At 49.7% G+C, this 14,342-nt stretch overlaps 2 protein-coding genes across 2 annotated transcripts in view; both read left to right on the top strand.

The window, feature by feature from the left end:
* Window positions 1–14,342, top strand: part of TOGARAM2 (TOG array regulator of axonemal microtubules 2) — a 73,190-nt gene that overhangs the window by 38,798 nt on the left and 20,050 nt on the right. The window contains 4 exon segments of the mRNA XM_050755230.1: window positions 3,341–3,491; window positions 4,278–4,383; window positions 5,325–5,560; window positions 8,033–8,191. Of these exon segments, the coding sequence (XP_050611187.1) occupies window positions 3,341–3,491; window positions 4,278–4,383; window positions 5,325–5,560; window positions 8,033–8,191 (652 nt within the window).
* The window catches only part of LOC126933840 (protein FAM136A-like), an 879,973-nt gene continuing 868,667 nt past the window's right edge, over window positions 3,037–14,342 (top strand). Inside the window, exon 1 of the mRNA XM_050754026.1 lies at window positions 3,037–3,040. The gene's annotated coding sequence lies outside the window, so the exon portion shown is untranslated. The remainder of the gene's footprint in view (window positions 3,041–14,342) is intronic.

Below are 14,342 nucleotides of genomic sequence, written 5' to 3'. Positions count from 1 at the left end.
TAGTCGCTTCTGTTGCTGAGGAGGCCTCAGGAAACTTACAATCATGGTCGCACCTGTCTTTTTAAACAAGGAGATTCTCTTTCAGGCTCAAAGACAGAAGCTGCCTGCACATTCTTCAGCTAGAGTTTTTAACAATGTTTTACTTTCATTGTAAATATTTATCGTATTCTATGACAATGTTAGTTTATGGTAGTGACAGAAAGTTCCCTTTAGAGTTAAATTCTTTAGGATTTGAAATTCTTTTGTGATTTGAAGAAAAGTACAATGTAAATGAAAGGGCAGGCTATTGAAAGATATGGCAAACATCATGAAAGTGGTAATTGAATGATATGATTGATCCTGAGAACTATTGATCTATATAACCCAACCCACTCTTTTTTTTTTTTTTTTTTTTCTTCAAGACAGAGCCTCACTCTGTCGCCCAGGCTGGAGTGCAGTGGTGTGATCTCTGCTCACGGCAACCTCCGCCTCCTGGGTTCAAGTGATCTTGCCTCAGCCTCCTGAGTAGCTGGGACTTCAGGTGCATGCCACCATGGCCCAATTAATTTTTGTATTTTAGTAGAGATGGGGTTTCACCATATTGGCCAGGCTGGTCTCGAACTTTTGACCTCAAGTGATTCGCCCACCTCAGCCTCCCAAAGTGCTGGGATTACAGGTATGAGCCACCATGCCTGGCCAACCCACTCATTTTACAGCAGCAGAACTGAGACCTAGTGATGTAAAGGCCACCCAAGGTCACTCAAGGTCATGGTGCCCGGTAGTACCACCATCTAAAGATCACTAGACTGAGACTTTGGCTAGTGATGCTTGACCGAGGATAATCTGTTGTCCCTCTTTATTTGAACTGTTTATATTTGGCAGGTGAGCAGGTAGGCAGAAATAAAATCAAGTAGGTTAGGTTGTTGGAGTTAGGAAAAAAAGGCCAACATTCTCCTCTTACAACCATCCTGGAAGCTTCATTCGAATCCTCCTCATCTTCCTCTCTCCTCACAGTGAATGAAGAATCCCTTAACTTGCTTTATAGTTTGGGTTTTTAGTCTGGCTGGAAATGATAGTATTTCAGGATTGTACACCTGCTTGTCCTCCTGATTCTCCTAATATGTCCTGTGAGGGTGTTGGAAATAAGAGCTGGGAGTCACAAAGAAAATAAAGGATTTCCTCAGCGAGGCAAATTTACTTCTGCAGAAGGCTGCTGCTCATTCTTCTGGTGTGCGAGAGCACACCCAACAAAGGAGGGAAGCGGTTTTTATCCCGAACGCAGTCAGTCCCTACTACTGTGTCCGGTCCCCATTGGCTGGGGTCAGACGGCACAATCTAAGCTGATCCCGACTGGCTACTTCACATGGGGGTGGGGTGGGGGTGGGGCTCCAGCAGCAGGAAGAGCAGTTTTGGAACTAAGGACGTCAAATAAGGATCAGATGTGGGTTGTTACAGATTGGGAACGGGTGTGGGTTACAGATTGGGAATGGCTGGAAAGTTGTTTACCGTAACTAGGGGCAAGGAGGCAAGGAAGTTAAGCTTTGAAAATAGAGGACAGGTGGGAACTTTGAAGAGGAACTCACTGTTTCCAACAAGGAGCTGGCCATTCTTGGGAGACTGGGTTGGTTTAGGTGAGCTCAGCTCAGGATCTGTTCAATTTCTTCTGTTTTGTGTGTGAAAAATAGAAATGACTGAACCAGAAGGCACAAATATGAACCTGACAGGAAAGCTGTCAGACATAGGGCAAAGGGGGAGGCCACACAAGCCCTCAAGACACTGGAGGCTGGAGGCCCCCTGCCAATGCCTTTTGTGGGTTTGTTTTTAAGTCCAGTGGATGCTAAATGCCCCTGCAGGGTGTGGGGAAGGCGGGGAAGGGGGGGCAGCGGGGCAGGAGGCTGGATTGCTCTCTCCAGAAGACCGAGCCTCATTTTGAGAGCGTTGCAGACAGCATGTCATTCATGTCCGTGCTGCCCAGGGAAGGACGGGGAGGTTGGATGTTACCGTCTGCCTTTCAGAGAGTGACTGAAAGAACTGATTAAGAGACCGTTCCACTTGCCAAGGGCAGTGCTGAAAAGAGAGTCCAAGAGTGAGGGCTTTGTGTCTCTACTTTTTTTTTTTTTTTTTTTTAATCCCTGAGACTGAATCTCATTCTGTTGCCCAGGATGGAGTGCAGTGACATGATCTCGGCTCACTGCAATCTACGCTTCCCGAATTCAAGCGATTCTCCTGCCTCAGCCTCCCAAGTATTTGGGATTACAGGCGTGTACCACTATGCCCAGTTAAGTTTTGTATTTTTAGTAGAGACAGGGTTTCACTATGTTGGGCAGGCTGGTGTTGAACTCCTAACCTCAGCTGATCCGCCCGCCTCGGCCTCCCAAAGTGCTAGGATTACAGGTGTGAGCTACTGTGCCCGGCTGTGCCTCCACATTCAGTAAAGGGCTTCTTCTCCACTCAGACTTGCCCAGTACCTCCAGATGTACTGTGATGAAAATCATCCTGGTGGAGGTGAAGCTCAGAAGAAAACTTGCCAGGAAGGAAGATGTGGTAGTGAGAGCTCTGGACTGGGAAGGGAACCTTCTTGTCCTGGTTGTGCTGACAGAGGAGCTGAGGGGCTGTGGAGTGTCCCCCACCCTCTCTGGGCCTCTGAGACCTCAACTGTGTGATCAGGGCATTTGGCTAGACAGAGGCCCTGTAAGATTCCTTCCTGTCCTAGGAGTTTCTGATTCCAGCATCTGTCCGCAGGGCAGGAGAGCCTAGGAAACATGACAACCTGCTTGTTGTAGGTTGCTGCGTGTGTGGCTGCATCTGGACCGTGTGGGTGCCAGTTAGCTACATTGTCTTCCTCCAGCCATCTGCTCTTGGACCCTTCCCTGCTCGTGGGCAACCTCACAAAAGGCTGGATAGCAGGAGGGAAGGAGGAGGCGCTGACCACATGGGCCTCTGGTTGGGGATGAGGTTAGACTGCCACCAAAGTGGGTAGGGAGATCATTCATTGATGGCTGAGGGGGCCCCACTCCACCACAGATGGGGCAGGTTTGGAGGTGTCCCCCTGGCTGGGGGGGTTTTGTCCCATGACATCACGTGGCTTATCACAAGTCTGTTTATAAGAATCACATTGGCAAGGGCAGGAAGGGGAAAAGTCAGTCAAAGGTAGAGTGAGGAGGTCTTCATGGCTCCTGGGGAGGGAAGCCCAGGCGCTGGGTTCTTAGCCTCACCAGGCACTTCCCCTTGTACACCCTCCCTGTTAGGTGGGCTCAGGGTGGTGGCATGGCCTCCCAAGGTGAGCGGTGGCAGGAGCGGCCACTCAGGCTCTTGCCTGTCCTGCTGTGTGAAGCCTGCTGTTTCTTTCCTGTGAATGCAGCTAACTCATTACCTGCGGTGCTCACATTGGGTTCTCCTGAATGGGAAGAAGAGGAGGAGATGGATCTTAGAGGCTGTAAGGAGTTGAGGCCTTTCTCGAACCCGGAGCTGGGGCTGATGGATGCACTCCAGTGCCTCAACAGCAGTGACTGGTGAGGAGATGCCTCCGCCATGTGCTGTGTTCCGGCCAGAAGCAGGGGCTGTTGCAGAATAGCTTCTGCCCCTCAACTTCCCTCCTCTCCCACTCTGGGGTTGCAGCACCACGGAGGGTAAAAGCCAGTTTGGAGGGAGGACTGTGTGCATGCATATAGATATGCGTGTGTTTATGTGCATGTGTGCATGACTGTGAGGTGCTCCTGGCTTCATGGGTGTGCCCTGGGACCCTCCAAGCAGCCTATGCATGGCTCTGTGATGTCTGTGATGTGCCAAAGCCAGGCATGGCAAGGATGCATTTGATTCCACACCGTGGGGCCCAGGAAAGGCCGCAACTCTTTATTTCCCTGAATGAAATTGAATCTGCTCCAAGCGCTCCTCCCACTGTGGGAACACAGGACCGTGGTCATGAGCAAAGCAATGCCTCGGGCTCCAGAACATTTGTGAGGAGCCCTCCCTGCCTTTAGTCCTCCCTGTTCAAGTGTCTTTTATTGAAGGTGTTGGCTTTGCGTCGAGGACCCAGATAGGTCCTGGGGGTGGGCTTCCATACAGCACTGTCAGAGCTGAGGGCTGGCCAGAGGCCACATAAAACTGGCTTTTACTGAGTGGTTAGGATTCCAGGCCAGGGTGTTACCCCAGGAAACTCTACTCTGAGGCCATGCAATGGCACCCTGCTGTGGGTGAGGGTGGACCGTGATGCTGTGTGATGTGGGGCCCCTAGTCTGCAGAGGGGTGGGGCTCCTTCCTCCCCACCGCCTGCAACAGGGCCTGGCCTTGCTTCTCAGGCAGATGAAGCAGAAGGGCCTGGTGAGCATCCAGCGCCTGGCAGCCTGTCACTCAGAGGTCCTCACCAGGAGGCTGCACGACGTGTGCTTGGCGGTGACTGGGGAGGTGAGGCCCCCCAGCCTGTGTGCTGTGCATTTGGCCCCACCGCGGCTGCTCGATGCAATCCGCTAGCAGCTGTGGAGGGGCTGTGGCTCCAGGAACATGGGGATCCCTGCCTATTTCTCAGCCTTCAGCCACTGAGGTAGGAGGTAGCCACCTATTTCTCAGTTTGGAAAACAAGCCTGGGGTTTCCTTATTTGTAATCTTTGGGAATGGAAACAATTAGAATCCCACGTGCCCACGTGTTGGCCTGCATGGTCCTCTGTACTGAAAATGCCTAAGGAGAGATGGAGCGTCCTGGGCCAGATCCCCAACTCCAGGGCAGTGGCAGTGTTTCCCAAAGCCTTTCTTTCATGGCTCTGGAGCTTGGTCTAGCTGGGTCCAGAGAGGCAGGAGGCTGCATTTGGTCTCACGTGGAGGCTGTGCCCTGCTCTGGGAGCGGGGGGCTCCAGTGGGGGTCAGGGGATGAATACGAAGGACGCTGTTTTGTTGACACACAAGGGCCTGGGCTGTGTTGGGAGCATCTGCCTTCCTGCATGTGGCCTGGAGTCTCTGTTTCCTTTGCAAAGTGAGGCATCCAGGAAAAATAGTTACGTTCTCCCAGGTTAATTAGAGCCTCAGTCAGCACTACTGGGCTTCTCATGGTACCTACTTCTCATTTGGTAGTTGCAAAGATAAAATCAGACATTCTTTGTAAAAGTGCTTTGAAGACAGAGTGTACACATTTCCTATGGTCATGATGATGACGGGATTAATAATTGAGATGATAATGAAATGGGACAGTTTTGCTCAGAGCGGCTGCAGGGTTTTCGTTTCCAGCGTGGCAAGACCTAGGTCAGGGGAAGGGTGGGGGTGGAGGAAGAGGGTGGTGCAGGGCCCATTCTCCGTGCGTCCTAGAGCCCTTGGCAGGGTCCAGCACCCTGGAGGGCCCCTCTCCTCTCTCCAAGGTCACCAACCTGCGGTCCAAGGTGTCTTGCCTGGCCATCACCACCTTGGGAGACCTCTTCCAGGCCTTGAAGAAGAATATGGACCAGGAGGCCGAGGAGATTGCCCGCTGCTTGCTGCAGAAGATGGGGGACACCAGCGAGTTCATCCGGAGAGCAGCTGGCCAGTCCCTGAGGGCCATGGTGGAGAACGTGACCCTTGCCCGCTCCCTGGTGGTCCTCACCTCGGCGGGTGTCTAGTATGTGGCTGCCTGTTGTCTGAGGGGCGGGGGAGGTCAGGGAGGGTAAGGCAAGGGGAGAGGCCCTGGGATGTGAAAGAAGGGTCCAGGGAGGGAGGGAAGCAGGTGAGTGAGGCTGCAGGGGGTCCCTCGGGATGCTAGAGGCCGGGGTGATGGGTCAGAGGTTCAGAGTGAAGAAGGGGCCCACCTCAGACTTCACAGCAGGTGCCTTCCACTTAGCTAGGGGAGGAAGAAGACCCCTGCTTCCCTGTGCCGGGCACCAGGCTTCTCTCCCACTTTTCATCGTCCGGGCCGGGGTAATGCAGGGAGCTCTGGCTGGAACAGGAAGGGGCTGTTGCACTCCAAGGCTGGGGAGCACACCATGGCTGTGGGAGCACCCCGGGAGACAGGGCTGCCGAGGCAGGCTGAGCGTGGGCCCTGGAGCTCCTGCCACCCGCAGGAGCAGTGTTGCTTTCTGATGAAATGTGGGCCAGTGAGAAAGGCGCAAAGTTTCATTTTTCAGCTTGCCTCACTGGATCTGCTCCTGGGGAGGGGAAGGTATTGGGCTCCTGTTGGAGCTTTTCTGCAGATTTGTTTTCCCTGTCATTAAAACCCCACACTAAAGGCAAAACCAAAAGCATTTCCTAAGCCGCTTCTCCCACAGAGCAAAAGGCTTCTCCACCCCATTCGTGGATCATTGCACCGATGCATGAGGTTTCTTAGTAGCCCTGGGGGCCTGTTGGACCAGCTGGGAGACCTTTAGTAACTGCACCATAGCATATTGCAAAGGGTGAGATCCTGCCCAGCCACATCACCTGGGTTCACATCCTGATTGTCACTTCACTTCTCTGAGTCTCAGTTGACTCATCTGTAAAATGGGGATAATAATGGTGTCTACCTTATGAGGTTGTTATGAGAAGGAATTGAATTGACTCATGAAAGCACACTTAGAATGGTGCCTGCCCGTACCTGCATTCACTGAGTGCTTACTGTGTCTATAATTAACTTAGGAGAAATGAATTGCATTTTTTTTTTCTGGATGCCTCCCTTTGGCTCAGCTTCCTCACCTGCAGAATGATGATGATAATAGTAGCTAATGAGGTGGATGTGAGATAATGGATAAAAGGTGCTGGCATGGAGGGACAGGCAATTGATCACTGTCAACAAGAACCAGGGTCACGGCTTGTGCATCTGAGTCCACTGGGATCTTGCTGAAATGCAGATTCTGGTTCAGATGCCAGTGCTGCTGGTCCAAGGACCAAGCTGAGTAGGGAGAGCTCTGATGTCCCCCACTGTGTTCCACTGGGGTGGGACTGTACGGGACAAAAGGGTCAGTGCTTTCTGATGGAGTATGAACAGAGAGGCCCTTTGAAAGAGGTGCTGTTCTGACAGGTTTCTCTTATAGAGCTCAGGTGCCACTTGTTATGGTCACCAACTCACCCATGAATCCCTCGTCTCCCTCCTCTCTCAGTTCAGTTCAGCAAACATGCATTAAGCTCCTGCTGAGTGCCAGGGATGTGTCAGGCACCAGCAGGGCAGTGGGGTTGCCACAGAGGGGGAATCAGAACTCCAGCCAGGACACCAGGTAGGGCAAGGCCAAGGGCCTGGGATCAGAGAAGGCAACCAGCCAGCCCTGAGGGGCCTGGAGCACGCAGCTCAGCTTTCCTGGGATCCTGCAGAGGGACAGGCAGGTGGGTGGAAGCTATGTCCTTTCCTTTTAGCTCTTGTCCCATCCCTTCCGTCAAGCCAAGCCCATTCAGCAAGGAGTCCTGACTCCCTGCCTCCACTTTCTTGCCTTCCATTTCCCTTCTGTCCATTGAGTGTTGCTCTTGTTTCTACCTCACCCCAGCACCGTTCTCTGTAAGACCATTCAGGCCTTTTATTTCTGGAGATACTTAATGATCACTCTTTTTGTCATTATGGATACAGCAGTGAAAAAGAAAAATGAAGCCCCTGTTGTTTTGGAGTTACTTCCTAGTCCAGAGAGACAGACAACCTGGTCCCCGCCCACAGGGAGCTGGCAGCCTGATGGGGGCCCAAAGGGTGCAACTGTCCTTCCCCGGGGACAAAGACAGCTACCTTGGGCAGTGGTTGTGACGTCTAATTCTGCCTGTGGGGCTGGGGAAGGAAGGAAGAGGGGACGTTGGTTAGGTAGGACTTTTCTAGGTGGAGGGAAGATGGAGAAGAGTATTTAGAAAAAGGAAGGTTATGTGTGCAGGAAGCTCCCTGGAACAGGAGGCATACGGTGTATTGGGGAACATCGTGTAGCTTCACGTCGGTTTCCTTCCCTCTCCTGTTGTTGCTGTCACCCTGTTAGTAGAAAGTGAGTGCTCTTTCCTCAAAGATTCCCCTCAGCCCACATGGGGACAGGTAGTTTTGGAGCCCCTGGCTGGCATGAAGCATGGGTCTGCAATGGTAGATCCACGTTTGCCAGCCTGGGGACTCCCACACCACTATCCTGAGACTGACCCCGGGGCCATGATTTCCTTTCAGCCACCGGAGCCCCTTGGTCCGGAAATATGCAGCCGAGCACCTGTCAGCTGTGCTGGAGCAGATCGGTGCTGAGAAGCTTCTCTCGGGCTCCAGAGACAGCACAGACATGTTGGTGCACAACCTGGTGAGGCTGGCCCAGGACTCCAACCAGGACACCAGGTAGGACAGGGCCAGGGGCCTGGGGGCAGAGAAGGCAACCAACCAGCCAGCCCTGAGGGGCCTGGAGCACACAGCTCAGCTTCCCTGGGATCTTTTGGAGGGACAGGCAGGTGGGCGGAAGCTGTGTCCTTTCCTTTTTTTTTTTTTTTTTTTTTTGAGACGGAGTCTCGCTCTGCCACCCAGGCTGCAGTGCAGTGGCCGGATCTCAGCTCACTGCAAGCTCCGCCTCCCGGGTTCACGCCATTCTTCTGCCTCAGCCTCCCGAGTAGTTGGGACTACAGGCGCCCGCCACCGCGCCCGGCTAGTTTTTTGTATTTTTTAGTAGAGACGGGGTTTCACCGTGTTAGCCAGGATGGTCTCGATCTCCTGACCTCGTGATCCGCCCGTCTCGGCCTCCCAAAGTGCTGGGATTACAGGCTTGAGCCACCGCGCCCGGCTCCTTTCCTTTTAGCTCTTGTCCCATCCCTTCCGTCAAGCCAAGCCCATCCAGGGAGGGGTCCTGACTCCCTGCCTCCACTTTCTGGTCTTCCATTTCCCCTCTACCCATTGAGTGTTGCTCTTGTTTCTACCTCACCCCAGCACCGTTCTCTGTAAGACCATTCAGGCCTTTTTTTCTGGAGATATTTAAGGATCACTCTTTTTGTTATTATGGACACAGCAGTGAATAAGAAAAATGTAGCCCCTGTTGTTTGGGAGTTACTTTCTAGTTGAGGGAGACAGATAATAAATAAATAATTATAGTAATTTTAGATACATATCAGGGATATAAAGAAAAAATAGGCCGGATGTGGTTGCTCATACCTGTTAATCCCAGCACTTTGGGAGGCCAAGGCAGGAGGATTGCTTGAGGCCAGGAGTTTGAGACCAGCCTGGGTAACATAGTGAGATCCTGTCTCTACTTAAAAAAAAAAAATCCTAGGGGTAGTGTTGCACACATATAGTCCCAGCTACTGAGGGGCTGAGGTGGGAGGATCTCTTGAGCCCGGGAGGTAGAGGCTGCAATGCAATGGTGTTAGGCTGGGGGCTGCTTTAGATTGAGGGTTTGGAGAGCCTTTTTTAAGAATGACATTTGAGTTGAGAGCTGAATGGCTACATGGAGCCAGCTCTTTGAGAATCAGGCAAAGGAAATGTCACAAATGGATGGGAACAAGCTTGGGGTCCAAGGGTGGGGACGGCCAGCCTGGTGGAGCACAGTGAGTGAGGGGTGGGGTGAGGGTGGGCAGCAGGCCCAGGTCAGGGACATTCTCTTAGGCGAAGGTCAGAAGTTGGGATTTTGGGTGGTGTGTGATTGGAAGTCACTGGAGAGTTTTCTTAGTGGAAGTATGAGGAGGTGTTAGGGGATTTTAAGCAGGAGAGTGAGAGGATCTGGTTGACTGTCTTCAAAAGCCAGGGCTGGGGCTCAGTTCCTCACACTCCTCAGTTCAGGGCTTATTACTACCACATCCATTTAGATGAGTGTGTAGGTCTCCACCCCTCACTCCATCCCCGCCCCGACTGGAGACCGTGTGGCACCTGTCGGGGCTTCAGAGGCCGTGCCCACTCTGGATGGCTGAGCTCCAGGCCAGGCATTCTTGTAGGGTACCCATGTCTGAGGGTGCTCCCTGAGGGATGTAGTGCCTGCAGTTCTCCTGTTCTTCCCTGCTGCAAACAATGCTGCGTGGCACCTCCTCGGACGTGCCCAGGAGCAGGACTGTGGGTCAGGCGCACGTGTGCACCAACAGCCCCGCCCTGCCTGAGGTCCGCATCTGCCTCCCTCCTGCCCAGCCTCTCAACGTGTGGCAATTTCTGGATTTCTAATTTTTATCCATCTAATGGGTAAAAATGACAGCTCATCATTGTTTTAGAGTGCTTTGCCCCCCACTTATTAATAATGAGTTTGAGTATTTCTTTACACGCATGCTAGCCTTTATGATTTAAAAAAAGGCTCTCTGGCTGCTGCAGGACTGGTAGTGAGAGAGAAAGGCAGGAGGAACAGCAGATGATGGCTGCCCCACAGTCCAGGCAAGAGGGGCTGGAGGCTCAGACTGGAGGGTGGTGAGTGGTTTTGGGTGTATTTTGAAGACAGAGCCAACAGGATGCAGGTGGTAAGGGTTTCAAAGACGAACTGAAGATGCTCTTAAGTTTTTACCTTGAACAGTGGCGAATAATAGTGCCGTTTGCTGAAATGAGGAATCTCAGTGGAGAAGTGGAAGGTTTTGCTTACTCCTGCAAGAATGGCCATAATCAAAAAACCAAAGAAATAATAGATGTTGGCGTGGATGTGGTGAAAGGGAACACTTCTACCCTGCCGGTGGGAATGTAAACTAGTACAGCCACTATGGAAAATAGTGTGGAGATTCCTTAAAGAACTAAAGGTAGAACTACCATTCGATCCTGCAGTCCCACTGCTGAGTATCTACTGGGTATCATTATACAAAAAAGATACTTGTACATGCGTGTTTATAGTAGCACAATTCTCAGTTGCAAAAATGTGAAAACAGCCGAAAGGCCACATCATCAATCAACGAGTGGATAAAGAAACTGTGATATGTATGTATGTATATGTGTGTATATATATGCACACACAGAATGGAATACTACTCAGCCATAAATAAGAATGAATTAACGGCATTTGCAGCGACCTGGATAAGATCGGAGACTATTACTCTAAATGAAATAACTCAGGAATGGAAAACTAAACATTGTATGTTGTCACTCATAAGTGGGAGCTAAGCTATGAGGATGCAAAGGCATAAGAATGACATAATGGACTTTAGGGACTCAGGAGGAACGAGTGGGAAGGGGTTGAGGGATGAAAGACTGCAAATTGGGTGCAGTGTACACTGCTCAGGTGATGGGTGCACCAAAATCTCACAAATCACCACTAAAGAACTTATGTAACCAACCACCACCTGTTCCCCAATAACCTTATGGAAATAAAAAATTAAAAAAAAACAACAAAAACAAGCAAACAAAACATTGCCTGGCCAGGCACAGTGGCTTACATCTGTAATCCCAGCACTTTGGGAGCCCAAGGCAGGTGGATCTCTTAAGGCCAGGAGTTTGAGGTCAGCCTGGGCAACACAGTGAAATCCTGTCTCTACAAAAAATACCACAATATTAGCTGGGCATGGTAGCATGTGCCTGTGGTCCTAGCTACATGAGAGGCTGAGATAAGAGGCCAGGAGGCAGTGGTTGCAGTGAGCTGAAATAGGGCCATTACACTCCAGATTGGGCAACAGAGTGAGACCCTGTCTCAAAAAAAAAAACAAAAAAACAAAAACATAAATCACATTGCCATTAAACTTGGGGCAAATGCTTTGAAGAGTCACTTTAGGGGGACTGGAGGAATGGGATGAAATGTTTATAAACAACCATCCTTTGTGTAGCATCTCCTAGAGCATCTACTATATAATAAAGTGTTGTGTAACTCTGCCATACAACATAAAAAAAAAAAAAGACGTAGAAGGTTTTGGTTTGTTTGTTGGTTTTAAATGTTGTTAGAGGGATGGAAATCAAGGTCTAAAGTCTCTCCAGATCTGCTCCTCTCCATTCTGACCTCTCCCCACACTAGATGGTGGTGACTACATTTCCTTTTCCTTCCTAGAACTCTGTCTTTCCCGGTTTCCATGGCACTGTACTCTGGGTATTCTCCTTGTCCCTCTGTGACCATTCTGCCCCTGACTGCCAGCTGAGTGTAGGTGCTGCCAAGGTGTCTTTAGTCCTCATCTCCCTCTCCTGACTTTCACTTCTGGTGGCTCCAGCCACCAGCAAAGTTGGAGGCTTCTCAATTCTTGCCCTCCAGTCCAGACGCTTCTTCAAGCATCAGTCCCCTATTTCTTTTTTTTTTTTTTTGAGACGGAGTCTTGCTCTGTCACCCAGGCTGGAGTGCAGTGGCCGGATCTCAGCTCACTGCAAGCTCCGCCTCCCGGGTTTACGCCATTCTCCTGCCTCAGCCTCCCGAGTAGCTGGGACTACAGGCGCCTGCCACCTCGCCCGGCTAAGTTTTTGTATTTTTAGTAGAGACGGGGTTTCACTGTGTTAGCCAGGATGGTCTCGATCTCCTGACCTCGTGATCCGCCCGTCTCGGCCTCCCAAAGTGCTGGGATTACAGGCTTGAGCCACCGCGCCCGGCCAGTCCCCTATTTCTAAAGCCTCCATGGGACCCACCACCTGAGGTCCTACTGCCATCTCCAGTGCTGAGTGTCCCTAAATGAACTCATTGCCTCCTCTCCAAGTCTGCTTCTCTGTGTTCTCTCTATCATTAAAAGTGACTGTTATTTACTGAGCCACCCAAGAGGCAAAATGGGGACTCTCATACTTCACTGATTTCAAGACACACATCCTTCCCTGATTTTAAGATCTTTAAAATTGGCATGTATCTTACAATGACAGGCATTTCACAGTTGCTGTTGGGTTTCAGTTGGGCTAGGCAGTGATTATGACATAGGCATTTTTGTTGTTTTAAGAGATGGGGTCTTGCCACGTTGCCCAGGTCGGAGTGCAGTGGCTACTCACAGGTGTGACCATTGCACACTACAGCCTTGAACTCCTGGGCTCATGTAATCCTCCTGACTCAGCCTCCCAAGTAGCTGAGACAAGGCATGCACCACTGTGCCCAGTTTATGATGTAGTTATACTATCTGCACCTTCACAAACTTAGTCATTGTCGCTCAGAGTATTATTTTCTGAATTAAGTTTTCCATTGTAGGAACCACACTATGAGCTTTTCTTTGTAAACTTTTAAATCTATTTTCAGAAGTGATTTTGGGATGCTCTCTGGAGAATCATTGAGTTTAATCTGTTTAAAGTTTCTTAGGAATATTACACTATTATTTGCAATTGAAATGAATCATCATTGTATATGAGAAAAGGCATGGCAACATCAGTGGATATCCATTAGATATCAATGAAGCAAACTCTCACTGTGGAAGGAATGACCAACTCCCACATTTTTTTGCAAAGCAATCACTAAGAACTTTACCTGAACTAAGGAAGAAAAATACCGACAAGCAATGCTATCTTCTGTTTTTGAGACAGCACATAGAAAGATTGCCTTCTCACATGGGTCAGTGTCATTGGAGGCTGCGGAAATCACCAGTTTTTATTTTTCTGATTTTCCTTAGTGGAAAATAAAGTAAGGGCGCCTTTTACAATTAATGGAGTCTTAGGTTTGAATGAAATATGATTTATGATTTTAGATGCTTCCTGCTTCACTTCCAGCCAGCTACCAAATCCTGTAGTTTCCATCTTCTCAGCAGCTCTTGGATTGGACTGTGCTTCCTTATCCTCACTGTACTGCCTGATTTCAGGCCTGCACAATCTTTTGCCTGGACTATTATGGTGGCCTCCTAATAAGTCTCCTCGCCCCTAGCCTTGTCTCCACCGATCCGTCGTCTGCACTGCTGCTAGAGACATTTTGACTAATGTACAAATTGAATCATTCTTCAGCTTTCTATTGCATGCAAACTGAGGTAGTCTAACTCCTTCATGTCTCCCTAAACAGGGTCCTGTGTTCTCCTCTGGCCTGTCTGCTTCCTGTGTCCAACCCCTGCTCACTATTCTCCAACATATCCCCCCTGCTGACATGTCACACTGTGTTATAGACCTAAATAACCCTTTTCCTCCAATGTACCCCAAATCCCACCCCATTTGTGAACTCCTAGTTATCTGTTGAGCCCCAACACAAAGGTCACCTCTTCTATGAAGCCCTCCTTGATTCCCTCACCTGCCACCACTGTTCATCAGGTAGATTAACTACTCCCTCCTATATTGTCCCACTTTACCCTTTCTCAGACTTCTAAATGTTCCATATAAGAACAAAATTGAGTACACTTTGGTATAGCCATTCAACGGAATATTTTGTAGCCATTAAAAAGGATGTTTATGGAGAGTTTTAAGGGACTTGGGAAGATGATTAATGAATGATAAAGTGAAAAAGCTGAATACAACTTGTATATACATTCTGATGTCAACTAAAGTAAATGCCACAGAAAAAAGACTATAGGAAAATATGTGAAAATTTAATAGTGATTTTCTCTTGGTAATGGGATTATGGATGATGTTTATTTTATTAATCTATTTTTTAACTGGGTAGGGATTGCTTTCGTAATTAGAAAAAGTATTAAAAACTCTCTTTAATTAGGAAGATTATGTAAAGCTGTAAAGCAAA

This window comes from Macaca thibetana, chromosome 13, assembly GCF_024542745.1.
Source record: "Macaca thibetana thibetana isolate TM-01 chromosome 13, ASM2454274v1, whole genome shotgun sequence".
NCBI classification, from domain to species: domain Eukaryota; kingdom Metazoa; phylum Chordata; class Mammalia; order Primates; family Cercopithecidae; genus Macaca; species Macaca thibetana.
This window is presented reverse-complemented; position numbering and strand designations above follow the sequence as displayed.